This window comes from Ascaphus truei, chromosome 2, assembly GCF_040206685.1.
Source record: "Ascaphus truei isolate aAscTru1 chromosome 2, aAscTru1.hap1, whole genome shotgun sequence".
Classification (NCBI taxonomy): Eukaryota; Metazoa; Chordata; class Amphibia; order Anura; family Ascaphidae; genus Ascaphus; species Ascaphus truei.
The window spans coordinates 234,888,279-234,909,720 of record NC_134484.1 but is presented as its reverse complement, the minus strand read 5'-3'; the positions used below and the strand labels follow the sequence as shown (position 1 = coordinate 234,909,720).

General features: G+C 42.0%; 1 protein-coding gene across 1 annotated transcript in view; it reads right to left on the bottom strand.

Moving 5' to 3' along the window:
- LOC142487170 (dynein axonemal heavy chain 5-like) overlaps positions 1-21,442 on the bottom strand; it is a 426,040-nt gene that overhangs the window by 84,514 nt on the left and 320,084 nt on the right. Inside the window, exons 65-72 of the mRNA XM_075585972.1 lie at positions 18,598-18,780; positions 14,768-14,938; positions 13,060-13,438; positions 12,147-12,418; positions 11,459-11,623; positions 10,324-10,591; positions 5,110-5,231; positions 923-1,270 (exon numbers count right to left, since the gene is read on the bottom strand). Of these exons, the coding sequence (XP_075442087.1) occupies positions 923-1,270; positions 5,110-5,231; positions 10,324-10,591; positions 11,459-11,623; positions 12,147-12,418; positions 13,060-13,438; positions 14,768-14,938; positions 18,598-18,780 (1,908 nt within the window). The remainder of the gene's footprint in view (positions 1-922; positions 1,271-5,109; positions 5,232-10,323; positions 10,592-11,458; positions 11,624-12,146; positions 12,419-13,059; positions 13,439-14,767; positions 14,939-18,597; positions 18,781-21,442) is intronic.

The following is a 21,442-nucleotide window of genomic DNA, read 5'->3' as shown; positions in this document are numbered from 1 at the left end:
CTCTGGCCATAAGATAAACGATCTGAAGGTGGCCATACTCAAAGGTAATCTTAGAACACTGAAAGAGAGACGGCTGCATGAATACAAATTTATGCAACTGTTTGGAACACTTAGCAGTGGCCTAAACCGAGACGGCAGCTTTATGAGTCACTACTGACACAAGAGAACTCTCTTCCCATGAGTGCTAACGGCCATGTCTATGCATACTGCACTATATGAATGCACACACAGCTGTCCTTTACACATACAAATGTACAATGTAATTATATCCCTATATACCAATAGGGACCACATAGTATCTACACACATTATTATAAATGTTACCCCCTCTTACATTTCTACAACTACCCTCACCATTGGTATACACTCTCACTCCACACACCTTTTGTAAAGCTCTGTATACACTGTGGACACTTTATAAATGTATATTTACATGCATATACACACACACACACACACACACACACACACACACACACACACACACACACACACACACACACACACACACACACACACACACACTAACATTCAGGGACCATTTTAACACCTCAAGTCATAAATCGCATACAGCACAGGGGGGAGGGATAGGTTTCAGTCACAGATAACATTCCAAGATGCACAGTTTTTAAGTAAAACCTTTCTTGCTTTATCCATTGTAACACCGCTGGAAGAAGAGATCAGTGTATCTCGAAAGCTCACACAAATAAAAGCATTTCATTAGCCACAGAACGGTATTGTCTATTCGTTTTTGATTATTACGCTCGGCTAACGCAGTACAGATACCTATATATATATATATTTGCTCTCAAGCATTTTCAGACCAAATAAAAAACATATTTTTAATGTATATTTTTAAACAAGGTTATGATTTATATGCCTAATCAATGAGCAAATGCCAAAAAGAAGAAAACTTGTTTACCTCAGGTGTGTCCACTAAAGGCAGCTGCTCAATACAATGTAGGTAATCTTCAATTGTTTTGCCTCTTGGGATACCGTACCCTTTATAGAAGCAAAATTTGTCAGAGAACATATTCTCCCCGAACCACACACTAGCGAATGTGTTGAGCAAAGTCTTGTCCATGTCATCTGTCACACGGCCTCCGTACTGCACTTCCCCAAGCATGTAACGCAAGCAGCTCCAGTTCACTCCCCTCTTGATGTCCACATCATCCAAATGGTTTTGGACAAACTGCACACTGGCAGCAAAGTCTGCTTGGTTAAATTCATACGGGATGTTCCAGCCTAGAGGACCAAACTTCCTTCTCTCCTACAAGACAAATGGAGCATATTTAAGAAGTGAAGTGTGGCGTGTAAAAAATCTCTACTGGCAAACGGGAACATTCGTATCAGTGAGATTTAGTAGAAATATATTACTTCATTGGCTTGCATAGGGATGATGAATCTTTTATCAGCAAAAACGTAGGAACATTATGTAGCAAGGGTTATTGATCCGGCTGGCATAACAGTGGGATATTCTGAGACATTCTGCGATATCACTGCCATCTAATCCTATGGAAACGATTCTGCGTCATCAGTAGGTAAACTAAAGTAAGCTACATGTGGTAAATTATGGGCATATAACCCAACATTTGCAAAGGATGGACTAGCAACAATGTTTCTGAATTTGAACCAAGAAAGGAAACAAGAGAATCAATTTTTAAGGAGACTGACAAAGACACAAATCGAAAATGCAAATCTGGTGCATTATGTGTCTGTTTGGTTTCTGCAACAGGATCAATTAACCTTGTGACACTGAAATTTAGCTTTGATTTAGACTATAATATCAATGAATATACTGTAAAAAAGCCCCAAATATTTTTCCCAAATTGCCTTTAACATGGCTCATTATACATTCACACAAAAATTATTATTGCAAAGGTAAGTACTGCACTACTAAATATTGTGCTGTATAGTTATCTGCTGCAGTTTAGTTTTTATTTGACAAACTATTACGTATATTTCCAATTAGGCAACAAAAACGTCAAACATGATATAGAAGTTGTGACATAGATCAATGCTTTTAGTTTATCCTTCTCTGCGACATTGGTGCGTTAGTGAGTCATAAGGGGAAAGCTATATAATCCTATTACTATCAAAAAGCTACACTGAATCATCTTTATTTTTAAATGCATCAGTCTGCACACAATGATTGTAAGGTTAATGTGTGATTCAATATTAATCTGAACTATATGTGGGGCGTATCAAATACAACTAAAACACCCCTTAACGTAGTGACATTGCAGTCACAAAACGTGTAGTGGACACGACTTAGGGCTGCTTTCCTCAGGCTTACTCTAGTTGTAATCGATCTGTAACAGCAGTGCCTCCAAATGTAACACCTTCCCCCTCCCCCCAATCGCAGATATGGACCATGTGGGGAAATACACTTGTGCTACCGGGTGTGGTGCGTTACCTGACAGGCTCACAGAAGACCTGAACCTCCGCTACTGGGAGCCTGGGGTTACCCGATTCGTCGTACACAGCGCCCCCACCTGTAAGGGTTCCCACCTGAATGGGATGGTCCTCTTATAGGAACCACAATAATAAGACACGCACACAGTGTATGCTAATAACTGTTTTACTATTGTAACTACTAATAACTTCGGTACCCTATACCACACAGCAAGATGCATATAACCACACACATGGAAGTGCACCGGGTGCACACATTAACATAAGTATTCCCCAAAGAACCTTATGTCCAAACCCACCCACGTGTGTTGGAAATAGCGCTATCCCTTGACATGTTGGTGGACTCTTTATAGATACCTGCCCGGGCTCCAGCCACGGGTGCCGCTATACAACTTGATTTGGATCCGCCTGATCCGACGTGATGTCCTCCTACGCGTGGGGTGAATTCCAGTGTGGATAATATCACCACAGCTCCGCACCATCTGTACCTTGACGGGGATCCGCCTGCAGCCAGCAGGCCGCAGTCACTGCTTGGCGTGGCCTCCGAGAAGATAGTCTCTATATAACTGAGGCTCTGATCCCAGACCCAGGAATCAGGCTGCGTGCCACTGAGTGCTTCCTTAACTAACCAAACAGCTAAAGGGGCAGATCTCCTTCCTTAAGGCCTGTCCCTGAAGCAACCAACATGCTGGGGCAAAGATAATAACTGGGCCAGGGGTATGAGGCCTAGTGTAGAGGCTACTTGCCTCTCTACACGCAGAGCTCCTTCTTCTTCCCCTTCCCGGTCTTCTCTCCCTGCACTAAAGGACTTCACAGGATCTTTCTCTAAGGGCCTGTCCCTATGACCACCCACCCTCACTAGTGGGGAGTCAGGGCCTCAGCTCTAGCCTGGGGATTTCTGGCCTAGGGCAGAAGCTCGCAGCTCTCTGCCCCCCTCTGTATCCTCAGCCTGACTGCCTCGTGTGCTTCACAACAATGTATCCAATTCCCTGCTGCAGAGAATCTGCAAGTCTCAGTGGCTGGCTGGCTGCAGGTGACAGGGATCATAGGGCATTCCCCAGAGGCTGCTGGGAGATGTAGTGCACTCAGGACCTCTTTCCTATGGGGACCGCGTGAGCGATCTCTACTGCGCCTGTGCGAAGCTGTAATGGCCGCCGCTACGCTTAACTGCGCCTGCGCAACCTCCCAGAGCTCCTGCACACTTGTAATGGCCACCGCTACCCTTGCCAACCTCAGCGCATTGCGCGAACCTCGTGCCAACCACAACATGGCCGCCGCGGCTATCTGCGCATGTGCAACCCTTCGTGCATGCGCGAGCATCAGGACCGACCCAGATGGCGGCGCCAACCGGGAGAAGTCACCGTCCCCTTCCCCCACTGCCACAGGGGTAAGGCAGGGGGCAAAGGAAGATCAGGGGAACCAGGGGTGACCCCCTTACAGATCCAATACAGTGAAAAAAAGTGGAGCACAGCTGGCAAAAATTGGGGCTGTGTCAAGCAGTTATACATAAATTGCTTCTTCTCTATTCATTCTATTCTGAAGCACTGATACCTAGAACATTGTTTATTTTCTCTATTTTAGTCTAGTTGTATATTTTTTAATGTGTGTAGCCTCCCCTTCTATGGAGACTACTAAATAATGTAAGGGGTTAATGGCCTTAATGGGTTAACCAGGTTGGATCACCCTGGTATTGCTCCTCCTCATCATGTGATGCAGGATGACTAGGCAGAATGGGTGGAGGTATATATACCCTTTTATATAAAAAGGGTAAATATAGCTCAACCCGATGTTCTAGAAGCAGGTTCCTCTGAGTTCTGGCAGAGGGCTCACTGTGAGTCCTCTAAATATATTTAAGTGTATAGTTATGTACAGTATATTAAGATTGTCCTGTCATAGTTTCTTATTTTCAGTTAAAGAACGTGCCCTATATTGTTAGCGCCTATAGTAATGGCCCAAGATTGTTCTTATGCTGGAAGGAGAGTAAGCATGTTCTTAGCAGGAGTTCTCAGAGTAGAAGCTCCGGAGCGTAATTGAATCAGCCCCACAGTAGGGTCCTTAGTAAACTCCTGATCCAATATGTATGGATGAAGTATTATGCAGTGCACACACAGTAATGTGATATTGATCCCAGAGAGCAGAGCGTATTCCCAACATGGGCCCACTTGAGATGGGGCATTATTGACGGTATGCAAGAGATTTCCAATCTAACCAATACTAAAGGAAACAAGCAAAAGTACCTCCCTGGCGTAGGAGTGAGAGCTACTGTACCAGGGGGAAATGCACAGAGTAACTTTATGATTTGCCACCAGTTAATATGTCTAACATGAAGTATGTTCTTGTTCTCTTCTTTGTACTATAAAAGTTCCTGGTGCCTATCCTTATTCTGTCTATCCACACCCAGCCAGCACCGACCCAGCACCCTGAACACATGTGAGAGACTGAGCATTGCCATGTATATAGTCAATTCGATATATAATTGTTTAGAGCCCGCAAGGAGGGTTACATGTGAATTAAATAAATATATATATTTTCAATCTCTAGATATTGTCCCACATCTGAATTTCGCTATTTGCATGGCCAAGAACAAATATGAAATTGGGAGGATGTGTAAGATAAGGACGCAACACTTGAATATGTAGATTAAGTACAACTAAAACATGCATATGGTGGGCTGTATGAAAGCAAACTTGTCACCTGCACTGTTGTGTGGAGAAAGGCAACACCATATAGCAGCGGCTTCCACTGTGGCATGTTGCTTACATCAAGCAGTTCTTGTGAAATGCCAGAATATGTTCGCTTTAGTCCAGCCTTTACACCTAGTGAAAAAAAAACAAATACTTTATTTGCTTATATTGCCGTTTTATGGTGCATTTAATTAGAAGTCAGTTATTTAACAGACCATAATCCCTAATTTGCTAACAATAGCAATAGAACATTAGGAAAATTATCGCTATATGGCTTTTTTGTGTTTTCTATTTTTATCAATGGATTGCAGAACACAACAGCTCTGGAGTAGACACTGACTGAAAGTTTGCAGCAGCTGAAAGATATTAAATAATACCAATATTTAATATTTTGTTTTCTATTACTGCTGTGAAGTGATGGAGCTACTGTAGTTCCGATGAGTATTCTGACGAGTATTCTAAAACAACTCTGGGGCAATCACCAACAAGACCCGGGTACATGCTGGGTACATGCTGGGTACATGCTGGGTACATGCTGGGTACAAGCTGCAAACATTTCGGTGACATTTCTGCAGACAGACTAATGGCCCATCGGATTAACAGCGGAGGTCCCTGGCAGTCCCATTCAAACTGAATGGGACTGCCAGGGACCCCTGCTGTGTTAATCCAATGGGCCATTAGTCTGTCTGCAGAAATGTCACCGAAATGTTTGCAGCTTGTACCCAGCATGTACCCAGCATGTACCCAGCATGTACCCAGCATGTACCCGGGTCTTGTTGGTGATAGCCCCAAATTTTCCAAGGCAAGTTTAAGGCAAGTTTTAGAATACTCGTCGGCGCACCTGTATACAAATAAAGACAAACATACATTTATACATATTACATGTGTGAGCAATTTTTTCTTTCAGCCATACGCATTGTATTATAACAGGAGTGTAACTAATTCGCTGAATAGGTATGCTAGTGTTACAATTTATAGGGTTGCCAGGTGGCTACTTAAAAAATACTGGACACAATGATGAAAGGTGCGACGTGCTCGAGACACACACACACAGCTGTCTTTCCGCTCCATGTTATTTCCGCCTCTCCTTGGCCCCATCCCCAGGCTCCTGACACCTCTCCTGATTGGCTGCTGCTGGGTAATACAGCCAATCATGATGGAGGAAGCTGCCCAGCCCCCTAGCAACAACCCTGCCCGGGGAAATCCCGCGGACCACCAAGCCGGTCAGGTCACTATGTCAGAGAGGTAATACCAGTATACACATACTGTACATGTCCAGTATTACCTATCATTTTTTACTGGACAGTGTCCAAATACCTGACAGTCCAGTTCAATACTGGACACCTGGCAACCCAAGTTTACAAAAGTTTGAATAAAACATGTTCTGCATTATCTGAAATCTATCAAATGTGTATGTGATTAGAGAAGAAAAAATGCACAAAAGCGCACAAGGGAAGGAATTAGTATTGATTTATTAAAACAAACACATAAACAGCTGAGGGGATCCAACCCCACCTCAGCTCAATGAATTAGCTGCCCAGAAATGTAAACCATATATATGGTCTCTAAACATAGAAAACTCTAACACAGTAAAACATACACAACATAAGAAAAAAAACACAATCAATGTAAAAATAATAAACAGAGAAAGTACTAACAGCCCAAGGGAGTTAAGGTGAAAACCGCCATAGAGAGCTATAATACTGCTGACAGGGGGAAACGAACACTCACACTGAGGCAAAGAAGGGGGACCTCTGATGACCGTATGGGATCCGGATCACGGCATCAAGGAAGATGGAAACAACCGCCACTGGAGCCTCAGGCAAGCTCCGTTTCAGCCTCTCAGCAAACACGCGCAGGATGACCTGTCGTGACCTCTACGCGTTTCGCACCACGTGCTTCGTTAGGAGGTCACGTACAGCGTCATCCGCGCGTATTTATAGGAAGAAGGGAATCAGTTAGGACGGCCCCCTTCCGAAGCCAAACCCAATGCCCTTAGAATGCCAGTAATATGTTTAAAGTGATGCTACCTCTTTCCCTTGCAATGTCACGTGTTGCAACAGTCACGTGTTGCAGGTTAACAGACACAAATACGAATCCGGACCTGCAATACTTACATAAACATGAACATGACATAACTTGAGATCATCAACTTATATTGATACATACACTGAATTAGAGCAAAAACAAATATACATTTTACATATTAATTGCACATAATGAGGCTATAATTCATCTTTTAGATACACAGTTAATTAAAATAGATACATATAGTGCTTTAATTAAAAAAACCATATAATGTTAATACATATACCATAAAAATGAGAGACTAATATAATATTGAGTAATTAATAAAAATAAAGATAAAAAGACATTGAGCCAAATATATTATCTCAAAAATGGAGTGAGCTCAATAAGTTCATTAAAACCAATCGGATGTCTAGTTTGCATTTCATATATCCAATACTGTTCACGTTTTAACAAATGATTATCTCTATTGCCTTGTCTGCTGTTCATTTGGATATGTTCAAGCCCTTTAAATGTGATGCAAGTGGGGTCATTGTTGTGAATCTCTTTAAAGTGTTTTAATAGTGGTGTAAGCGGCATACCTTTAGCTGTAATTTTCGGTATGTTTTTTACGTTTCTCAAATGTTCTAACATACGCATTTTCAGTGGCCGTTTTGTCTTACCGATGTACTGTAAATTACAGTTACACTGTAAGACATAAACCACATGCGTACTCTGACAGTTAATGAAACTTTTGATATTGTAACTCCGCTTAGTGGCACAAGACGTGACTGTAGTTCCTTTACAAATATGTTTACACGCCTTGCACCTCCCACATTTATATGTGCCTATGTGTGTATGTGATTAGGTTAGTATTAGTCGCGGTTTACCAGTGCTCTGTGAAGCTCCATGTTAAACAATGCCAGTTGCATTGCGTATAAAGTTTTGTAGCCTCATTTATTTTCATTTTACAGTCTTTAGCCAGTACAATACAAAGACACAGAGTGAGGCATTATTCATTTTAGCCCAAGCTACAAACTTTGCTCTGCCATACTGTTTGTATGAAACATTATTGCCTGACCCTCACGGTCTAAAGTAATTGCACCGCAAGGGCACAAAACAAAAAGGTAGCCACGTATAATAATGAATTGGCTAAGTGAGGACTATTATATAACTAAAAGTGTCCTTTCCTTTTTACTTGTTCAATAATAATTGCTCTGTAGGCTCCTATTGTTGCAAGACAGAGGTTTCTGATGTAGTGCTAATGTTAAAGACGCCTCCTATAGTTCAGGCTCCTGCTTCCTGCTGAAGTTTCTGTACAGTATAACCATTTTAAATGTCTAAGCAAACCTTTGGCCTTGTGAATTAGAGGACAGACCAGGCTGCAACAGAGAAGAAAAACGGCATAAAAGCCGGCGTTTTGTATTCTATCACTTAAACTGCATAACCTGTGTCTTGAGTTTGAAATAAGAAAAATATTTCACTGGAAATATAGTGGTGTGATTCAAACATTTAAGGGGCAAATATACTTCTCAGTAAATATATATCAGGCAAATAGTGTAGAAAAGAAATATCTTATATATACTACGGGCCTCATTCACTAAATAGCACTGATAGTTTTGAAGTAGTCTAATGCCATTTATTTATACTCAGGGTACTCACGGAACAGCTGGTGTGATTAAGATGTATGAATAAGGCCATAAAATATGGATGCTATTTGTCAAGCTCATAAAGACTACATGCAGATTGTTTTTGATCTAAGATATTTGGTTACGGCCTTTTCACCACGGCCAAATCTCAGCCGGCATTTCGTCTAAGTAACCTCGCCACAGGTGTCCTCTGCCGCAGGCTGTTTTACCGCTAAGGTAAATCCCTAACCTTAGCTCTTACCCTAAAACCCCCTAATCTTAAACCCTAATACTAATGTTACCCCCAACCCCAAAAACCTTATCCCCTTACCCTAAAACCCGTAAAGTTAACCCCTACCCTAACTACTGAAACCCCTTAAGTTAGCCCCCTACTCTAACCAAAAAGTAATCCAAAAGTAAACCCCCTACCGTTACCAATAAAACCCCATTAGTTAAACACCTATCTTAAAACGTACCCGCTACCCTAAAACCTACCCCATACCCTAACACTACCCCCTACCCTAAAACCTACCATCTTGTAGAAGCAGCCAGTGGTGGAGGGGCCAGCCAGGGCGCAGCTTTGGCGGAGAGTCCCCTTATGGCCAAACGCCAGCGGGAACCTGGTTGCGGTGAGACCAAATGTCCCATTGCAGATTGTTTCTGCTTGAGCCCGTTTCAATTTCATGAAACACGTTTGTAAAGTTGCTTACATTATTAATATATGCCATACAAAGATGTCTTCCGGAGAGATTGACAGTATTCCACCTCAGATCTCACAGACTTATCGACCCCAGCGAATATGGAGAAAAATAACAACCCCATGCCAGGAAATGGCTACATCTCATAAGTGACTCCTCCCTCAGCTCATTTATTGCTTCAAGTGACTAATCCTCAAATCAGTCTCCGATGCACACGTTTCTAAAGAAGTCCAAATGAGAGAAAAAGGTAGCTTGAAATATGGAATACATTGGGCCATATTTATGCAGCAGTGTTAGGCACCATATAGCTTATGCGCTGACCCGTGCTGAGGCGCGCTCACGCTCGGCACTGAGCCCCTGCAGCCGCAATGAGAGCGGCTTTAGCAGGGGCTCGCTTACGCTTCCGCAAGCGTGCGGAAGCGTAAGTCTTACCAAAATTTTAAAATCAAGCGCTCAAGGGAGCGCAGGGCCGGTCACGTGAGCGGTTCGCCCAATGAGGGCGAACCAGCTCCGTGACGTCACTGGCCCGCCCCCCCCCGACACCCCCGGACCAAGGCCAGGGAAAGCACCCGCTTTCCCTCAGCCTCTGCGCGCCTCAGCACGGCTGCAGTCCTATGGACGCAGCCTTAGACACCATATAGTTTCGCAAGATACTTTATACTCCATTCCCATGAACGAGCTGTAATGTGTTTTAAGGTCTTATGACCTAGAACTACTTAGTGAATATGACTCAATATGTTCAACATGACAGTCAGTGTCAATTTAATTGCAGAGACCTTTTTTGTTTTAGATATATATAGTACATAGTCCTCAATGTGGTTTGATGGGAGGTTTCATAAGGTTGGAATATTTTACATCTTCATTATATGTTCATGATTGCAAATCATTTACCTTGAGGTGGTTCATTTGTAAATTTTATAGATGACTGCAGTAGATTAATAGGAAATTTAGGGTGGACCTCTGTGGTGACCCAAGTCCGGAATCCCTCGTGCACGGTTTCTGTTACTATGATTGTATCCAGAAGCTCATCCATGAAGTCCAGGCCCAAGTGACAGTTCTGAAGTAGTAACCATCCACCATCTTGCATAGACTGATTCAGTAAGCGTCTGGCGTGGACCTCTTGACCCTGTCCCATGGAAATAGCACGGCAGGGAGCGTTCTGTGAAAAGGGTCAGCAAATTATTAGGAAACACATTTTTTACAGTCTTCTGATTAGGTTTCTTAATTTTCCACAACACAGAATACAAACAAAGCACATTGCACACAGTTGGTTGTTTTTTGTTAAATTATTTTAAACCTGAATTCTCATCAGGTTGATGGAGAAACTATATGTTTAAAAATGGAAAGACAATGCAAAATGACTAATGGAATGTGAAACTTTTCACCCTTTCGTTGGTAGAGGTAATTTTAAGGTCGGATTAAGGAGATGTACTCATATCCCCTCCAACACCAAATGGTTTGAGTTGACCAAATTGCACTATGGCTGCTACTACGTAAATGAAAAGTGCAAGCAGATAAGCATGCAAGTTTAGTCTCGTGCTAATACAATAACAAGTCAATACAATTATCCTCAGCACTATATATAGTGAAAATATGCAGTGTAACAGCGGGAACTAGAGCTAAGAAATTGCTTTTTTTTCCTAAGTCATTCTTTTACTTTTGGCCTAACATGTACAGTAATTTTGCAACATGAAATTACTGAAGTTGATGAGGGAGTGTATTTAACAACCTTCAGCATGAATCCCGTGTTACAACACAGTTCTTTGTCCCAAGTATTATGCAAATTACTGTGTGGAAATGGAAAACTCTAAAAGCACAAAACAATGAATGAAATAATAATATTTTGATACTATAAGTTAGCATGAACACCATACGAAGTCGATATTACTACCAAACTGGCGAGGGGTTGCAACCAGCGTCTTTAGACACTGATATGGAAATGTTGTTTCTCCTAGCATCCACAAATGGTCCCGTCCAAGTATGATCTCGGAGATTGAAGACATTCCGTTTAGCTGGTTAAGTGTACCTTTGATTTAGCGAGACGCTCAATGTTCTCCGTGGGATCTGAGCCCATTGACAAAAAGCAAACCAATGGAGTTCTACAGTCACTTTCAACCCACAAAGACTCCATGTCGAGGATGAAGCCTTCCGCGTATTTTACACCAAGAGATTCAGCAATGTAATGTCGAGCCTAGAAAAAAAATGCATTTAAATAAATAGAGAGAGAGAGAGCGAGCGAGAGAGCGCGAGAGAGCGAGAGAGAGATTAATTTAAATGATGCGTCTTGTTTTCCAATGTTGGTAATGTTATATTTCAATAAAACTTCACATACTCTGTCCTGTGTGTTGACTTATCTTTGCTTTTTTTAGGATGCTTGTTATGTGATTTTTGGAGACAGGTCAAACTAGTGTTTTCTCCATTGTATATTGCTGTTTTGCTGGCTGCTGTTTTAATGCTTAGGATGACTGTTCTAATAAAATAAAAATATGGTTCTGTAAGAGGCACTATTTTACAAAGACTCCATTGCAGCGATGACTAAACAGTTTCCCAGAGTGATATCATTTGCCCATTCAGTTACTTATAGGAATTCTTTATGTTCCTCTATATCAATATTCAATCTCTCTGATATATAGAAAAGTGTGATTACGTACAGTATGTGCATCTTGTTCAAACAATACATCAACAGAAATAGTAATCAGCTGTGTTTCTGTTACCTGCGCAATGGTTCGATCAGGACACCAGCTTCGAATAAGAAGAAGCTTTTTGAACGTGTCCAGCATACTGTCATATCCATCCGGTAAAGGGGTCTCTTCCGGTGCTTCCTCATCAAACCATGTCTTCCACGTTTTCTCATTCCTCGCCACTTGCCCCAGAAGCTGGTTAAAGGGGTGCAGATTGGACAACTGCACAAGATTTAGCCAGGTCATGTCAAGTATCCATTTCTTTGGTTTGGGTTCAACTGAATTAAGATCAAGTGTTGCACCCCCTGAAAAAATTAAAGTACTATTTATCAGGCTTTGCAGGTTTGAACACACACAATAAATGATCTTTCTTGTTTCTTTCAATGGTTCGGCATTTTATGGCACAAGTTAGAAGTGTTGGTGTATTTTTCTTCTTAGTGCCTTCAGTGTACTTGCTCTGTTGCTGCCTAATATTATATTTTCAAAGACTCTGTCTATTAAAGCAGCAGTCTGCACTGATCCCCATTTCTTTTGCATTTTTTAATTACTTGAATAAATATTTTCTTGCCCTTTGCCAAAGCTTTTTTTTAGTTTTAAAATCTGATGCTCGGTTTGGAATGTGCAAGTGTTATTTGAGATATTACGTGTCTGGGCAGCTAAAATGGAGATTTCCCAGAGCCCCATGCAGTCTAAAGGTTACCACGGTTATCCACAAAAGCTTGAGATTAAGAAAATCATGATCGTGCTCAGGGGCAAGATACAACCATTATATGAGTTAAACTCATATAGGCTTCTAAGGGGATTCCTGCTTTAAGCAATGAATTAATTAATTATTAAATAGATACAGTACTATGAAATGTAAAGCCGAGTGAGTGATGTGTGCTTACATTACAATGTTTAAGAACCTCAAAACAATGGAAGGCAAAAAGCATTCATATTCTTGTACCTTTGATGAGTGTTTGGAAGTCATTATGGGAAATTTTCTTGGCCTGCAAATCTATCTTTAATGCCATTAGCAACGTAAAGAGAAACTTGTGATCCTCGTAAAGACCGCGTGCTGTGTACTTAAACACCTCGAACGTAAGATATTCAATAATGTTGGCAATTCTCTTGGACGTGAGCTGGGATTTCACAGATATTTCCATTGACAAGTCAAAAATGCCCAAGAATTGGCGCAGGGACGTCTGATACATTACGTTCACCAGACTCATTTCCACGATGAGGAAATAGAGAATGCTGCCCCGTGTGGCCACAGGCCGATACTCCTCACGAGCTGTGTTAATCTTCACCTCGGTCTCTGCGGCAATAGTCAGCTTCTCACTGACCTTGGGGAAAAAAAATACGACACACACAACACATATATTATTCATACAAATAAATTACAGGGAAGCAGGGGTGTTTTTAGACTTTAAGGGACTCAAGGCAATATGGTTCCTTAAGGTCTAGGATTTGACAGTAACCCGTTCAGCAGTGGAGAGTCCAGCAAGGAATTTCACTGCTTTGTGTTGATGGCTCCTCTGGAACTAATTATATTTTGTCTATCATACATTATTGACTCCAACTGAATTGAACCAAATTGACACCTCCTGTTTGCAGGTATGCAAGGCCTGAGCATAAACAAGAAGTTCACTTTTCTGACCAGAAAAAATACACATGCTTCATTAAAAGGCAAAAAAAAGTACCTTGCCTGGGTGCTTGCCTGGGTGCTTGCCCTGCCCTACAAATATAAATCACAAAGTTGAGAGAAGGGGTAAAGTGGCAATAACGGACTGTCATTCAAATGGGACAGATGAATTGTCCAATTATCCAGTTTTAATCACTTTATCTTTTTGTTCTCAAGGCATGAAAAATAAAATGATACGTTTTCTGTTGCAGAGACTAGTCGGTCTGTAGTTTATTGCACACAAAGTTTTGTATCATGTAATTTATGATGTATGTGTTTATTACAAAAAATGAAACAATACCTTGCCACTCAACCTTAATATCAAGTGGTATAGTATGTAAGTAGTGAAAGGCTAGAGGTGCATAGGGAAAGTAAACCTATACAGCAAAAACAATTGAGTCCCCAGAAGGGTCAGAACAAAATGTCCCTTATGTATTGCACTCACATAGCAATGGATATATACAAACCAGAGTACAATAATCCCAGAGTAGGATACTCAAATGAGGGGGTCGCCAGAGTTGGAGGAACTCCAAAAGGAAAAACAATAAAATGTTATTAACATATATAACACAATAACAATACTAATGTGAACTAATGTATACAGGTGAAGATAAAATCCCCGATGGTAAGGTATGTATCCCTCTGGGGACTCAATTCGCTTTGCTGTATATGTTTATTAAGCTGAATAAGTATGTTGGAAGAGCATTTCTGATGAGGAGATCAGATTCCACGGGTACCTACTTACTCAGTTTACAGTATAAAGCTGGCAGCGCTGGTACAAACTCATTCTAGACTGTTGTTATTATTAACATGTTGATTGTCATTCTCATACAGACTTGCAGCCAGCCTTAAGACACTAAGGAAATTAACGTTTATTCATTAGTATAAAGCCTTTGAGTTCCCCTCATATGTGGAGTCGTAACTTCGTGTTATTGTACTCTTATTAAGCAGGTCATATTTTTGGATAAACTAGTTACAGTCGGTGCTGTACCTCCTCTGCTGTGGATTTTGTGATTCTGAGAACTTCGATCAGAGATTCATCATCTACTAAAGAGCCCTGCGTGCTGGTCAAGCGGAATAGCAGGTTATCCTCAAGCTCTTGCATTTTCCTCTTGTTTGTGGTCACTTCTTCAATTAACTTAACTCTTTCAGCCTCCAGCTCCTGCAGAAAGAAGAGTATAAATCTTTTCAAATATGTAGTCTAATTCGGAATGTGTAATGGAGATAATGGCAAATTACTCTCTACTGTATAATGACAACTTTGATTCTTTGTTTTTTAATCCTTTATAATGTGTTTTAAAAAGAAGACCTTGTGCCCTGCCCTCATTTCCTGCTCTCATCCTGCAGTTCAACGTCTTCTTTACGAACGTAGAGAACCAGCTGAGCTGTGCAGCATGAGTGGGTCGAAAACAGTAGTTCATTGTTCTAATAACTGTATCGCTCTGGGATAAGTACAGATTTACTGTAGGTTATGATACCATTTAGTCAAACAATGTGTGCGTTCTTCATAGCTCTGTATACTAGACTCCCACCCAAAGATCAAAGTAGCTTAAACACCGACTTTCTATGGATAACCGTAATGGTACTGGGTTACTGTGTCCTTGATGAAAGGTCCATATGGGACATGAAACATTGTTTTGCCACTGTTCTTGGCTGTCACATTAAATGGAGAACTTCCTTATGAACATGTGAGTAGAGCTCTACTTTGTGTATCTGTCTTAGAGGAGATCTGCATTTTGAGGAATTTGTTTGTCTGTGTTGTGTTGGCTGCACAAGCAGGTTTCTCCTCGCCTGAAGCTGTCTCCCCGCACTTTTTTTTAGTTTTATACCCTATATGTACTGTATGCTTTGTAAGTCGCAAGGGTCAGAGGCTTCCTAAAATAAATCAAGTTTTCTTTCTATAGAAAATGGAACAAAAAGTTTGTCAGTAACAAAAATAAGTAGAAGTATAAAACTTGAAACTTCTACCACTGATTCCACCTGCGAAAAACTCCCATGCTGGTTTCCTAAAAGGTGTCACAACCTGCATAATTCTGCACATCGTTATTTCAAACAGTGCAATTGAAATCACAAGGCAGAAGGTGATGAATAGATTTTACAAGGAATATTGGTTTAAACCTGAAGCAGTGCAGAATTTTCTGCCGTTTTTAAATGAGAGAAACATGTTTTAAGCTCCCTCAGCTAAAAAGTTCCCCTCTAGCTCAAAATAATAAAAAAACAAAAACAAAGTAAGCTAAAGAAAGTATTCCGTCATGCATGCATACCCTATAGCTGCGAAACGTATAAGGGTTCATTTATCAAGGGCCCAAAGCAGCAATGTTTACAGCAGTTATTGTTCAAGTGAAAGGAATATGGATTGTATTGCCAGAAGCATTCACTATTACTAAGAAATAATTGGGCAGAAAGAAACATGGTACAGTACACCTCAATCCTTTATAATTGTTCTGATACTGAGAATATCTTTATAGCACTGCAGTTCCATTATGAAATGAGTCATAGGAATAAAATACTAGATGAAAACATTGCTTAAGCCTTAAAAAATAAGCCTATATTTATAAAACATATGTCACAGATGTATAATTATGTTGTCTTAGGCAACAGCATTTGAACCACAGGGATAGGGATTACTCCTATTTTTTTTTTGGTATTACTTATGTTAGCAAATAACAAAATCATATGTTTGGCTGTACACGGGAAGAAGAGACATGTAAGGTCCGTTGCTGTTCCATTAAAACGCACCAAGCAACACAACTCCAGGAGAAATATCGCAACTACAACTTTTAAATGTTTATGCCTTTCACATAAGGGAAGTAATGAACACATGCCATTTCTTACATTATATTCTTATGTTCATTCCATTTCCTACATGATATTCTTATATTCATTCAATTTCTTATATTATATTCTTATGTTCATTCCATTTCCTACATGATATTCTTATATTCATTCATTTTCTTACATTATATTCATTCCATTTCCTACATGATATTCTTATATTCATTAAATTTCTTACGTTATATTCTTATGTTCATTTAATTTCCTTCCATATATTCTATGTTCATTCCATGAACTACAATGATATTTTATATTCATTGTGATTCCATTATCATGTTCGGCCCTCCTTTCTCTTCTGTTATATTTTTAATCAATGCCTCCAATATCGTTTAATCTTTTTATATTATTTAATGTAGTACAGTATATTCATTCCATTTTCTCTATTGCTTCCTTGTTGATTCCATTTTCTATGTTCATATTTTTAGGTCATTTTAGCATGTTCCCTAATGGTGATTTAAAACCTGTTAAAAAGGTTTTGCGAACACAGCCCTAAAAGCTAGGTTTTCAACTAAACCGGTTGAAAAGTCCAATGCACTACAGCAGATACCACACACAGCAAAGCAAAACAGCAAACAAAGATCACACACATCTGAATGATCATCATCATTTAGAGGTTAAGCTGACTTATGAAAACTAGTGGTAGTGTAGCTCTTTTTAAAACGTATGCCTTTATTTTAGGGGAAAATTATGTCAGTAAATAAAAAAAATTGTTGTATCCAGGGTTTGTCAATAGAAAACTACTGGTACTCCGTACCCCCCTGGTGCCATCTTAGCACAACCACTGGGTACGGTGCATTTTGCTTTGGTTGGAGAATACAGTAGCTAAGGGCTCATAAATTAACTGAGAAGAAAAAATCTGGATGCAGAGTTGCAGTAGTCATATCTTGGTTTTCAAGTGTTTTTTCTAACATCAACATTACAGTCATTGCCTCACAGTGTAGCATGTATAGCATGTACATTTTTGAGAAATCAAATATAAACTTTTACTTTAAATGCCTGATTACACTGTTTTAAGAATGATTCAGGGGGATATTACACTTGGAATTGCTTCAATCACACCTCTAAAAGGCTGCGTCAATGTTTGAGAGTGTGTCCACTGGGATTGCACATTGGCTACTTAGAGAGCACCCAACTACAGCATCTGCACTCACAAAATAGTTCCAGGAGTCATGGATCCCTCTCACGATAAAGAAGTGTGTTGGAATAGCACTCAAAAAAATCAAGAACAAAGTAAACTTATGCAAAAAAAGACGAATTTCATCTAATTCAAAATAAGTACACAAAAGTAGCTACATAATATTTTTTTAAATGATACATAGATCCTACAGCAAAATAGCATGGCTGGCGTTTCCCAGCCCCCGGCCCTTTCCTCAGGTTTCAAGCTTTGCTATTTTGCTGTAGGATCAATGTGTTATTTAAAAAATGGCATGATGCTACTTTCTGTACTTAATTTGATTTAGATGAAACTGCTCTTGATTTTTTGGAGTGCCGGTACAACACACTTCTTTTGGATTTTTGTTCTGCACCCAGCAGTGGGGGTGCGGGACCTGAGCACAAACAGAGAATGCAGTTTTCTAAACAGATGAGTGCACGTTCCAAATAACATTTTGTATACATCTCATGATAATACTTCTGTGCTGACTCCAACCTCCTTCTTTAACTCCCCAAAACCCCTTTGGAGCAAATGTGGGCCATAAATGGAGCAAAAAAAACCTTGATGCGCCCATTTTGGAGCAATTTGCCTGTTTGCGATATTTGATAAATATTCCGGTAGACATTTCAAAACAGTAACCTGAATAAACATTATGGACCATATTTATTAAGTGGTGCTGTTCCATAAGACGCATAAAAGCGCATATGGGCCCTTTCCTCTTTCACTGCATTCATCATATTCTCATATGGCAAATTAGTACTTGCTATGGAAAAAAAATGTGACGAAAATAGCCCAAACTAAAAAAAAAAAATATTCTGCAGATAAGTTCTTACCTGCTTTTCAGTGAGAATGACACGTCCAAGAAGCTGATCTTCTAATCCTTTCATGGTCACAGTAAAGTCGATGACAGCTGTCTTTGCACTGATTTCTGGTGTGTAGGCTGGATTTGCCAATTTAGTGGTAATGTAAAGAGTGAATCCCTTCATTACATCTACCTCCTTGTCCCCAACTTTCACCTACAATAAAGATCACAGTATAATTCGTTTACAATATTGGTTTAATGAAAACAGTTTATCTGCGGTTCGTGGCACGGTGGGTGAAATGTCTAAAGCACAACACAGCAAATCAAGTTGCCATTCATCATTGTCAGCAGTGCCAGCCAACTACTGCACAAAAGCTGATTACTTCAGATGTCAAACACCTGTCTTTGAGTGCGCTCTGTGGAGAAAAACAACGATTCTTGTTCCAGCTACATGATATTTGCATCATGCGATGCAGAGGGATATTTGTTCAACACGAATAGAAGACCAGTGACACAACTTCATTTACATTTTTATTTATGTAAGGATGTGTTAATACCCCGGGTCTGTGTTCACTGTACGGCGGGTTCCGCGCGGCAAGTTAGTACAGGGTGCCGCCATATTGTTGCGCAATGTTGCGAGGTCACTGGTATAGAGGAAAGGTCGCGCATGCGCCCAGGAAGCGCGCGAACAGTGAACCAATGAAAAGGGACTATGCACTGAACTCTGATCCCCGCGAACCTTGGAGGAGTCAGCTGGTGGCGAAGAGCCAATGAACAGGATGGGTTGGTAGCGGAGGAGAACAGGAAGCGTGGGGGAAGAGTACCACGCTAGAAGAAGGAGTTGGAGTTTCCGAGGAACAGGGAGTGTGAGAGCAGGGGGTCCGTGACCCGCCTGCCTAGGCCAGAGACTACCCCCCCCAGGTCCCTAGGAGTATTCCCCGCGTCACTGTAGGTTGCGGTGTTGTAGGGCCGCCCGTAGTGAAGAGCTGTTGTCACGTTAGACAAATTCAAGCGCACAGAGTTGTGGACTGATACTGCCGTTTGGGCACAGACGGAGGAGCCAGCGACAGCGGAAGGTCTGGAACCAATGCGACGGACCCTTTGAGAAGAGGTGTGGTCACCGCCGTGACCGGGAGGTATTTTGTATTCTGTAAGTGCACCGACACCGGTCATCAGGCGCTGATCCCGCCTTAGTATTAACTTGAACAGACACTAGCAAGTGGCTAGCGGATAGATAACATTCTTTCCAAGCGTCACAAGGACAAACTCTATGAGAGCGTGGCCGAGCCACGAGTGTACAGGACAATATCCCCTTTGAGGTCTGGCCGAGCCACTTTAGCATAATAGCTGTTATATGTGTTGGGAATAGGTGTTCATGCTGTGATACCGTCGCGTATATATATATATATGCATGCATGTTGTGTTGTGTCAAGGAGGTGCCACAGACAGATGCAGTAAAGTTGAGTTGTTTCACGATGTATGGTATGGTTCTTGCCCAGGGTAAATCTTTCGAATCGGGGATCCTGGGTAAGTGGAGGCGCTGCGCTATGTTATGAGTGTGTATTGCCCCAGGCTCCCAGCTAGCGGAGGCTCAGATCTCCTGGAGCCACAGGTGTTAGACAGTGACCAGTAGCCCTTAGGTAGGTGTCCAGAAAAAGGGCTACATTTGGAGGCGCTGCTGAGAGCTTAGACCTGGGGTGCCCCAATCATTTTTTCTCAAATCTGTGACTAGCTTTACATCATGTCTGGTCCCTGCCTGCTGGAGGTGCGCAAGTGGGCCCAGCGGCATGGATTTCCCCTGAACCGTGTTTTCGCCCTGGGGCATGTCCCTGCCACTACTATATCCTTGGGCACCGTGATCGACCAGGTCAGGAAACTTCCCCTACTGGACACTGCCCAAGCCAAAGACTATTTTTACGATCGGGACCGGATATGGCGCCGGGTCATATACACCACTGAACGGGATACCCCGAATACTATTGCTGCCGGAGGCTCCAGACGTACACTGCCCCATAGTTCAAGTGGATCTCACTGAACCGCTGGCCACTTCCACCCCACAGCGAGAACACGTTCCCGCGCTGGGTGCCGTTGCAGGAGGCCCTGACCGCACCCCTGACAACAGTCTGAATCCACGATGGCCGGCGGCACTGGGCCTGGGCTCTCCGTCCACCCCCTCCGTTCTGAGGCCCGGGCTAGATAGACTCAGTATGTCAAGACTAGACACCTACCCCTCAGTTGGAGGTAGTCTACAGGACGATGCCTCTATTCCAGCGGTTGCCGCAGCCATTCACCACTCCACCCAGTCTCTCCAATACCGGAAGTTAAAGGCGTTCTCGGGTGATAAGCCCACACCTCAAGGAGAAGTTGGGATAGAAGAATGGCTGGATCATACGAAGCAGGTGCGGCCCGAGTGGACCTGCACGGACGCGGTCCGGAGGCAGCGCATCGTCGAGTGCCTGCGACCCCCAGCGTCCCACATGGTGCATTACTACCGGGACGACCACCCGGATGCTGACGCGGCGGACCTCATTTATTGCCTGACTAAGGCCTATGGGACCCCTGTGGATACCTATGACCTGATGGCAAAATTTCATGCTCTGGCTCAGAAAGAAGGAGAGATGGTGTCCGACTTCCTCAGGCGTCTACATATAGACTTGTGGGCTATGGTGAGGAAGGGTGTAGTACCTAAGGTGGAGGCCGACGGACTGCGCACTACACAGCTGTTGAGGGGGCTCTTGCCCCTGCATCCAGTATCCGTACGTGTCAGTGGCTGCCTAACGCCCGGACAAGCCTTGACGTTCCATGACCTAATGGACCGCGTCCAAGCGCACGAGACAGTGCTGTTAGGGCGCGAACTACCTCCAGGGAAGAAGGCA